Source organism: Beta vulgaris, chromosome 7 (assembly GCF_026745355.1).
Source record: "Beta vulgaris subsp. vulgaris cultivar EL10 chromosome 7, EL10.2, whole genome shotgun sequence".
Classification (NCBI taxonomy): domain Eukaryota; kingdom Viridiplantae; phylum Streptophyta; class Magnoliopsida; order Caryophyllales; family Amaranthaceae; genus Beta; species Beta vulgaris.
The window spans coordinates 1423597-1434081 of record NC_079208.1 but is presented as its reverse complement, the minus strand read 5'-3'; the positions used below and the strand labels follow the sequence as shown (position 1 = coordinate 1434081).

At 37.8% G+C, this 10485-nt stretch overlaps 1 protein-coding gene across 1 annotated transcript; it reads right to left on the bottom strand.

Annotated features, from left to right (window-relative positions):
* Positions 1-7209: 7209 nt before the first annotated feature.
* Positions 7210-10075, bottom strand: LOC104898204 (peroxidase P7). Its single transcript, XM_010685247.3, has 4 exons — positions 9779-10075; positions 9356-9538; positions 8417-8585; positions 7210-7944 (listed from the first exon to the last, which is right to left on the bottom strand). Exons 1-4 carry the CDS (start codon positions 10010-10012, stop codon positions 7556-7558), a joined length of 975 nt encoding a protein of 324 aa, XP_010683549.1. The 5' UTR covers positions 10013-10075; the 3' UTR covers positions 7210-7555.
* Between the last annotated feature and the right edge of the window lie 410 nt (positions 10076-10485).

The window sequence follows — 10485 nt, the reverse complement described above, 5'->3', positions numbered from 1 at the left end:
GCCCGCCCATCCACTTGAGCAAACTTAATCTCTTCACACAAGTTCAAAAAACAAAAATTATCGCATTTTAGGTTAGACATCAATGTCAAATAATTTTATTAATTTGTAGGTTAGATATCAAAATCAAAAATAGTAATCGCCGAGAAGTTACTGTGATATGAGCTGTATATGAGTGATAATGCTTCTTTTTCTATTTGATCGAGCACCCTATACTACAATCTTCCATTTGCAAGGATGGCAACTTCTTGTTAGGGTAGTTTTGATGAGTGGCTCGTATAATCTGTCGAGCTCGAGTAATAGAAATTATCATGTGTTGTATATTTTGTATGGTGAGCAAAAATTATTCACATAAGTAACTATAAAAATTTTGAAAAAGATCTTGAAAGTCTTTGACTCTTTGAAAAGGACAAAGTAGTAAGTGTAAGAATAATAATAGAATATTATGAGAGATTAAGGTAAAAATAATTATATTTTGATATTTTTCTTGATAAGGTATGATAAATAACATTAGGAGACCCTCCGTTCGAGGATAACTCCTAATGCGTCAGTTAATTACAAAGATATAAGAAAGAAAAAAGTTATTACAAGGAGTCACAATAAAAGATTATGTAAGTATATGACCAATGTTAGCAATCCAATCAGCCGCACAATTAGCTTCTCGAAAAACATGATTGAACTGCCAATTATCGAACTGGTTAAGAAGAAGTTTGATATCCTTTGTGATATTAGCTATTTGGCATAGAGGAGCCCAAAGACCTTTGAATGCATTGATGACCATAAGATTATCGCCGTCTATGATAATACTTCTGATATTATGCTGAATGGCGAGGAGAATCCCTTGGTAAAGAGCAGCAGCTTCGTCAATGAATGTTAAATTAGAACCATGATTGAAAGCACAGGTGTGGATGAGGTATCCCCATTGGTTGCGGATGATGACTTTAGCAGTTGTAGAAGATCTTTGACGAAACCATCAAAGTTAACTTTGAAGGAGTGGATGGGATCGGAGACGGCTCCCAAGCAACTAGATAGAGGATCGATGGTGAGGGGAAAGGGTATCAGTTTATGCCCATGTGAATGGTGAACCATAATTTTGAATGAAAATCAATTGCAATATAAGGTCCATTCATGATGGTCGAACCGAGCTCTGTGGAGGATTTTGTATGTGTTCTAGCTTTCATGATTGAAAATGATGGAGTTCCTTTCTTTCCAAAGGACACCAAAGAAGGAACATGAAATTTGTATTCTTTTTATTTTTAATGTTTTCAAGAGCTCTAACAAAAATGTTGTTGGGACTTTGGCTTGTAACCAGTTATTTGTATCCGGGAGATCCCATACTTATTGATATGTCACAATTACATATAGTTTTTAGATGCATTTGATTGCATTTGGAACTCTCTTTAGAGCATTTAGGTGCATAATGGAATGAATTACGTAAGTTGTGCTCTACTACTCCCCGTTTGCGTGTTTTGATCATTTTCAGGTTACTTTGATGCAAATTGATTATGATTACCTAAGATCAAACCTATTAATCATTGAAGATGAAGATATCTTGCACAAGGATCACAATGCATCATTTCGGGACAATTTCAAGTTAGAATGAAGCAAAGAGTTGGTGAAAGAAGTGTCAAAACTGACACCTGTTCACTATTTTGTCCATAACTTTTGATATACAATTGATAATCAAGCAATTCTAGTTGGGTTGGAAACTAGACTTCAAGGGATTTCCAATGATAGGTCACACGCCCCAATCCGACATCTGGTTCGAGAGATACAGCCTTCACAAGTTGACGCAAAATCACTGTTTCTCCGCCCGGTCGACCGGGCGGTTTTGCCCGACCGGGCGAAGTCATTTTTTCACCAAAATGCAAGGAATGTTAGCCGGTCAACCGGGCGAGAAAAGATCCAAAATCGCTTGCACGCCCGACCGGGCGGGCTCGCCGGTCGACCGGGCGGATTTGCTTTTTTGTCGTAAGTTGTGAATCACCGTCGCCCGACCGGGCGGATTTCGCCCGGTCGACCGGGCGGTTTCTCGGGACGCGTTTTTTCGGGTTTTTTAGCCGGTTTTGTAAAGAGTATAAATAGGTTTTTAATATTTTCGTTTAGACTATCTCATTTTCTTCGTTTTTAGGGCCAAACACTTAGTTTTTCTCTCTCTAGTTTTGTTGAACTTTTATATTGGAAGATTATATAGATCGTCGATTTCCTTTTTCATCGTTCTTCAATCATTTGGTATTCTTCTCTACTTAGTATAATTTCATGAATTCTTTTACTTTGATTATGTTTATTGCTTTCAATATCATCATGAGTGAGTAGTCTATTTCTAGGGTTTAGAGAGGGAAGCCATGTTTATACCTTTTTGATTGTGGTTTGATGTTCTTCAATAATTGGATTGAATTAGAATAATTCCTATTGATTTGTTATACTTGTTTAATTCATGTAATTGCGCAATATCATGAGTTATTTAGCTAATAAGAATTAGAATCGAAAGATCATATTCATTAGAGGCTTGTTACAATAGGTAGATTTGATTATGTTGAGCGACCGTACTGGCATATGTTAATCTAGGAGTTGTTAATGCCTGACCAAGGATTAGCGAAATATTTCATTTATTCGAACCTCAATCCAAGTGTTGTTGAACTATATTATATTGATTAAACTGGTATAAGCATGGTGGACCAATCGATTGCCCTAGGCTTTTAATTATTTGATAAATTCCCATTTTTCTGCGTTCTAGTTTATTTTAGTTTAGTTATTAATTAATCAATCATTTACTCTCTGCAAATAGTTAGATAATTGACACAAATCTATAGAACTCCTCTCCCTGTGGATCGACCCGTATTTGCCAGTTTCTGCTAAACAGACACCGTGCACTTGCGGTATATTTTAAAACACATCACTTATCTAGTAGTAGGAATTGAGAAATAAATGGTCTAAGCTTTTAGGTTGACTAATGCATAAAGGATAAAGCTTCGTAGGGACGATTTATTTGAGGGTGTCTCTTACTCCCAAACTATTGTGACAGATTTGCTAGAGGAATATTTGAAGTTTTTAGCGGGATATCTAGTTTCTATATCCATCGAAAGGGCCATGACGGTGCTGGAGCTAAGTTGTGGGCGAGCTAGTTGGCAGACTCTACCAAAAATTGACCAAAAAGAGTAAGTCCCCAAATGGGAGTATCTTCCATCTCGTTAAGAAGGGAGTAGAATTCCTTTGGTTTTAGATGCAATATGAAAAAGGAAAATGTTCGTAAGGCTGGGTATATCCTAGGAGTGATCTCGAAGAATAAAATTGGAGGCCATACAGAGGCCTTCCTAGGCCGAGCGTGGGTCGAGCCAAGGGAAGGCAAAAGTGGGAAGAAAATCAAGGGGGATCCTCAGACACCTCGGGGACCCTAGGGAGATTCGGGATGAAAAAAATCTGTCGATCCCCGGAAAGTCGGAAAATGGCCCAAAAACAGGAAAAATCACGGATTATAGTCCACGAATTCGGGCACCCGCAAGGCCCTAGCACCGGTGCCCATGGGGTGCACCTCGAGGTCGTCAGAATCCCTCCGAAGACACACTCGTGCCCTAGAAGGGGCCAGGTGGCCTGGTGCCGACCGGAAGCCCTCTTAGGCCTACCGAGGGTCGTGCCAAGCAAGCCAAGGGAAGGTAAAAGTGGGAAGGAAATGAAGGTCTAAGTCCCCTTGGGGGATCCTCAGGCACCCCGCGGACCCTAGGGAAGTCTGGGACGAAAAAATCCGTCAGAGCCCGGAAAGTTGGAAAATGGCCCGAAAACTGAAAAAATCGTGGATTAAAGTCCACGAATCCGGAGGCCCGCGGGGCCCTGGCACCGGTGCCCATGGAGTGCACCCCGGGGTCGTGGAAGTCCCTCTGAAGGCACAGTCGTGCTTAGACCTGGCAATCGGACCAATCGGATCGGATTCGGACAGGACCAATTCAGATCGGACCGTTTTCGGATCAAGTTACATTCGGACTGGGATCGGACCGTTTCAGATTGGGTCATCGTTCGGACTATTATTTCGGATCGGAATCAGACCGGACCAATTCAGATCGGACCGTTTTCGGATCAAGTTACATTCGGACCTGATCGGATCGTTTCAGATTGGGTCATCGTTCGGACTATTATTTCGGATCGGAATCGGAATATGGTGGAATGAATGGAATACTTATGCCAATGATATTTTTTATATACAAAAACGGGTAAGTTTCGGGTATTTCGGATCAAAGCCAAATCGAAACCAATAATTTCGGATCGGTTTACCTTTGGGTCGGATCGGTTTCGGATCGGGTAAGATTATATCGGATCATTCGGATTTCGGATGAGTTTCGGATCGGGATTCGGACCGGATCGGGACCGTTTCGGATTCGGATCAAGGTTCGGACCGTCTCGGTCGGACCCAGATCGGACCACGGATCGGATATTTCGGACCGGATTTTCGGATCAGGACCAACTTTGCCAGGTCTAGTCGTGCTATGGAAGGGGTAGGTGGTGCGGACTAGAGGCCCTCGTAAGCCTAACGAAGGTCGTGCCAAGCGAGCCAAGGGAAGACAAAAGTGGGAAGGAAATGAAGGTCTAAGGCCCCATGGGGGATTCTCAGGCAACTTGGGGACCCTAGAGAGGTCTGGAATGAAAAAATTCGTCAGGGCCCGAGAAGTCGGAAAATGGCCTGAAAACTGGAAAAATCGTTAATTATAGTCCACGAATCCGGGCGCCCACGGGGCCCTGGCACCGGTGCCCATGGGGTGCACCCCGGGGTCGTGGGAGCCCCTCTGGAGGCACAGTCGTGCTCTGGAAGGGGCAGGTGGTGCCGATCAGAGGCCCTCGTAGGCCTACCGAGGGTCGTGCCATGCGAGCCAAGGGAAGGCAAAAGTGGGAAGGAAATTAAGGAAATAGTCTAAGCTTTCAGGTTGACTATTGCGTAGAGGACAAAGCTTGATAGGGACGATTTATTTGAGGGTGTCTCTTACTCCGAAACTATGTGACAGATTTGCTAGAGGAATATTTAAAGTTTTAGTGGGATATCTAGTTTATATATGCATCGAAAGGGCCATGACGATGCTGGAGCTAAGTTATGGGTGAGCCAGTTGGCAGACTCTACCGAGAATTTACCACAAGGAGTAAGTCTCCAAATGGAAGTATCTTCCATCTCGTTAGAAGGGAGTGGAATTCCATTGGTTTTAGATGCAATATGAAAAGGGAGAATGTTCGTAAGGCTGAGTATATCCCAGGAGTGATCTTGAAGAATAAAATTGGAGACTGTATGGTCTAGGTTGAGCCTTGTATGGTTCATTTTTATTTCGTCTATTAAATTTAGATTTGTGACCCAATTATCCAACTAGAATAAGATATTTTTTCCATTTCCTATCTTCCATCGGATCCCTTTTCTGAAGATTTCTCTTTGAGTAAGAATTTTCCTTCAAATGGGGAGTCTTGATTTTTAGTACTGCAATCAAAGAAAGTTTTTTCCGAGAGATATTTTCCCTTAACAAGCTTAGCCCCAAATCTAGATGATTGAGAGAGCAATTCCAACCTAGTTTGGCTAAAAAGGCCTTGTATGTTTAAAGGTAAGGTCTTGCGGAGGCCAAGGCCTTCTTGAGTTTTGGGTTGACAAATTTTGTTCCAAGCAATAAGAAGGAGTCTATCTTTATCTTTATTTTGTTATGATGATACACGCTTTCGACCATTATAAAAGCGTACATGTACGAAACAATGTTATAAAATCTTCAAAAGTAGATATAAGACTGATAGCTCCCCTCGCAAGGAGGTCTTCTAAAACTCTTTTTACTTACCTTTATAGGAAAAGGATATGAAACTGACAGGGGAGAAGCTAGACTTAGTTATGGAGGGGGCCAGTTTAAGAAAGAATTATTAACATGATTGTGGAGGGGGCCAGTTTAACAAAGAATTCTTAACATGATTGTGGAAGGGGCCAGTTTACCAATAAAATAAGATATAATCATTTATTATCATCTATTTTCTTCAAAGCTATGTTGGAGCGTGCATGGATTATGGCCCTCTTAAGCCCCAACATTGTCTCGTCACTGAAAACTGATATTTTGGTTTGAAATATAGTTTCACGTAACTTCTAATGGGGTGATGGATCGGTACATAAACTATTTTTCTTAAAGTCGAGCTTATATGTTCGAAACTACTTGTGACAAAAGTATTTTCATAAGTGACTGACATAAAAAGAGAGACTTAACATGAGAAAAAAAAGTGCCACATAGTTGAATAAATTGAACTTACGTCTCATTTTATATTTAATTGATGTGCAAATGGATTATGTTCTAAATCCAAATGATGCTCAACTTATCCTCCAATGGAGATTTTAAAAAATAATCTACTAAGTTATGCTCTGGCCTTCTTTTCATATTATCTACAATGCTCTGGCCTTCTTTTCATATTATCTACACGTTTAACTAACTTTTCTAATTTCATATTAACTTCCATCTAAAATATTCTTCCATTTATGGGGAAAAAAAAAGTAAATCTCCTGCATTACCGGAGTTAGCAAGAGAAAAAATATTTAAAGGCAATTTGCAAGAAACATTTTTCTCTTGCAAGAAACCACACGAAAACAAAAGTTAATCTTCGGCAAAACGCAATGTGACTAGAATAATGAAGCCATATGTACTGGATTATGTGTTTAGGTCTAGCCTATTTTGGGCCCAAACCACATGTCAGAATAAGATGCCTCTATCATGAGATGGGTCATGGGTACATACTCTTGTTTGGGCAGCCTTGAGAAAGCTCATGACTCATGTGTACCTTTTTGTTAATTCAATACTATTTGATTAAACACGTTGTAATCATTAGATAAGGAATGAGCAAAAGAAGTGGTAGCTCATTGGGCACCACTTTAGGGTCTTGTTCGGAGTCTGAATTCACATACCAACATTATGTTCGGAGGTGTTTCTTAAAATTATGGTGACAACTTGCCTTTGGGCTATTGTCTTGTCACTTTTGGGCTATAAAATTTAGTATCTAACCTTTAACGTGATATGCTTTGCAAGCCAATAGCTGATTATCTTACCTCCTCAAACAAAAAAATAACGGAAGAAGTAGGAGTATAAGATAGCAAATATGTCAAATATTAGATTATTGTAAGCTTCAAAAGGCAGCTAAGACAAATCATAACAAAGAAAAGATAAAATACTATCTATTAAATAAGAGATTGATAGAATCATAGCGCATTTAGGAAAATAGTACTGTAAAATTTAAATAAATTACAATATTGAATATGAAAATTATACATAATAACACAATTACACTTTTCTTCATCACACACAAATACAAAGCAGCTAAAATTCTAACAGATCAACAATAAAACAATTAAATTACGTACATTCTTAGTATTAACTCGTGCATTGCTCAAGTTTGAATACTAATACATATGTACATCATACAACAAATTCAAATTAATAATTAAAGAAAACATCTTGAGACATATTTCTCTATTTTATAGCCGTTTTTTCAAACATACTTCTTGAATAATATATTTCCCAACTCAAATGCATAGATTCATCGAGGTGCAACAATCTTTAGGACGTCCTTATAGAGCCCTACAATTGCTACGGACTGTCCCTCTACGGCCAGTTAAAACATCCATCCTGCTCATTTTCAACATTGCAGCTGAAAAATCCCTAAAGAAAATTCGTTGATTGTTTGCATAGAGTCGAACTATACCATCAGTTTGTCCACCACGTCCAGTAAATAGTACTTGATCTGAGTGAAGTAGGCCTTGAAAGTTGGTTAAACCTTTGAAGTAGTCATTGTTAAAGGCATTTGGAGATCTAACATCCAAAGGACCAAGATTGTTGTCACCGGAATTAAGTGGGCATATCCTTTGCAAAAATTGTGCGAAACTTGGAAGAATGTTTTGTTCTCCGTGGGCACGATCACGGAAGCGTATGCACCTAGCTTGCCCTACTGTGTGAGACCCTATTTGAAACCAAAAGAAACATATCGTACGTGTTAATTTAATTAGCTAGTATTGATACATCTTTAAAAAATATAATATTTACGATGAGACTGACTAACAACAACTTAATGTTACAATTAATGTGAGACTATCGGGTTAAATTTATCAAATTCGACGTGTAGGGTTTTTTACATGATAAGAAGAATGACCATGTTCAGACCTTAACTGCTACAAGGTTTTTTTTGGTTTAATTGACATCTCTGGTTAGGTGCTCGAGAGTAGAGAGAAGATTATAGAACTCCTACCTCCAAAAACCACACTTGACAAGATTCAAATTCAAACCCACTATGATCTAAGGTGAGAATCTTGTCGAGTGACCAAATACACGATTAAATACTACTTATATACATTTATTTGACATTTGAGAAAAACTGTACTTGATTAAACCAAGCAGTTTTTTTTATAAAAGGGATCTCTAAAAATTGAAAATACCTGAAAGAGCAACCAATTCTCTGACGGAGAAACCTTTGCGCCTGAACAAAGGGATGAGGTCAGCAAGATTATTAAAGCCAAAGGGAAGTTCACCATCAGCAATGCTTGCGCTTGGTCTCGAAGTTGAGTCTCTTCTCCCAAATCGAACATTCCAACTTGGCCCACCAAGCTATAGTAATATCAAAATGTAATCAATTTATAAATTAATCAGCTGACGACATGGTATCATCTATATAAATATATAAATTAATCAGCTGACGACATGATATCATCTCGTGACCTCAAGTTCATATACTAAAGTTTTAACTACTAGATCAAGTTGTATATACTATTAACATTTTAAAGTACAGTATTAATAAAAGAAATTTTTCCTTACCCGGGACATAACCCGGACCTGATAACTAGTTATTTTTTTTATTTAAGGGAAACATGGTATCATTTAGTTCTAGAAATTATAATAATTCATGCTTTTTTATTTTTAGTGTTGGTAGATATACAATATGTTTAGGAAATTATATTCCTTAGGCGTGGAATCTACATATTTAAGGTGTACAAGTATTATGCCTAAGGATATTTTTTGACATAAATAATTGTACAAATAATTGCCTCCCGTGAATTATCAACAGTATTGAATAATGTCTCAGGGAAACTACTTTACTTTCGTATTAATAAAAATAACATCTTAGGTGAAATCAAAATTTTATTTAGGAGATCTGTAATAATATTTTTGAAATTTTTGGGAATAACGTAAAAAAATTACTTAACCTTTTCCAGTAGAATTTGATGCATCCTTTTCTTAAATCTTATTATATACCTCTAAAATAAGGAAACTAATATAGTAGTCGGTGTGCCTAAATCATAAAATAACATCTAGGATAATTTTTTTTTATCTCTATCTAAATTTAAACGGAATAAGGTGAGTATTGTTTAGTAGCTTACCACAACAACAGACTCTCTAGCAGCAAGTGCTAATATATCTGCACAAGAAACAATACCAGGACAAGCATTCTCAAGTCGTTGTTTAATGGTGTCGATTACTCCAAATCCTCGTAAAGAGCCCACGTTGTGAACTGATTGTTTTTCACCACCTGGGGTGTCGAGTAGTACTGATGCATCACATCCCTATTATCATAACACATGGACAATAAGTCAATAACTTATCATGTTAGTGTGTTAATTTACATTAGGAGAAACCTTCACAACAAATCGACAGATGATATACTTTCTCTGTTTCATTTTAAATGCAATAAATGAATATTTTATATCTGATCTCACAAATAATATCCCTTTGTTGCATCTAAAATGAAACGGAGGAAGTAATAGAAGTAGTAAAGTAAACGATATATAAATTTAGATACATACACCAACAAAGCAATCATGGAAATGAAGACGAAGCAACGAAGCGCCCATACGAGGATCATTGGCAACAGCGTTTCGAATGGAAGATCGAACGATATTCACAAGATTAGGGCATCTAGCGCGGTAAAAGTTTCTAGAAAGCCCACGCTGAGCATGGGTTGTGGTGGTGAAGGATAAGAGGAGAAAGAACATACAAAGGCTAGTGTATGATGCCATGCAGGACTTGAAAGAAGCCATTTCGTATGATACTACAAGTTAGCAATAACTCAAAAGAAGATGCTTGATACAAAAAAGATGTTTTGAGTTTGAATTTATATGGTTAGTGAAGTACATTAATTATAATTATATTGCAAATTGTAAACTAAAGAAAAGGTCCGCAAATTATTTGTTTTGTTTTTCTTTCACCACGTCCACGAACAAACTTTAACTTATTATCATAAGACTTTTATAAAAATAATTCATCAAATCATAGGTTAGGTATCAAACATCAAGAGAATTATTCTTGAGTAATTGCCAAGAAGTTATTGACCTGTATGTATGCGGTACAAAATACAATACAGTGAGAATGTTTCCTGTCGAATAGGTCAAGCACCGGATTATGCGTTAACTACCATAGTATCATATGTCATCTACTCATTTCTTTAGTACAACAAAGATAATGTTCAAATTGATCTTAACCTCAAACAAAATAAATCTTCAACGCTAAACTT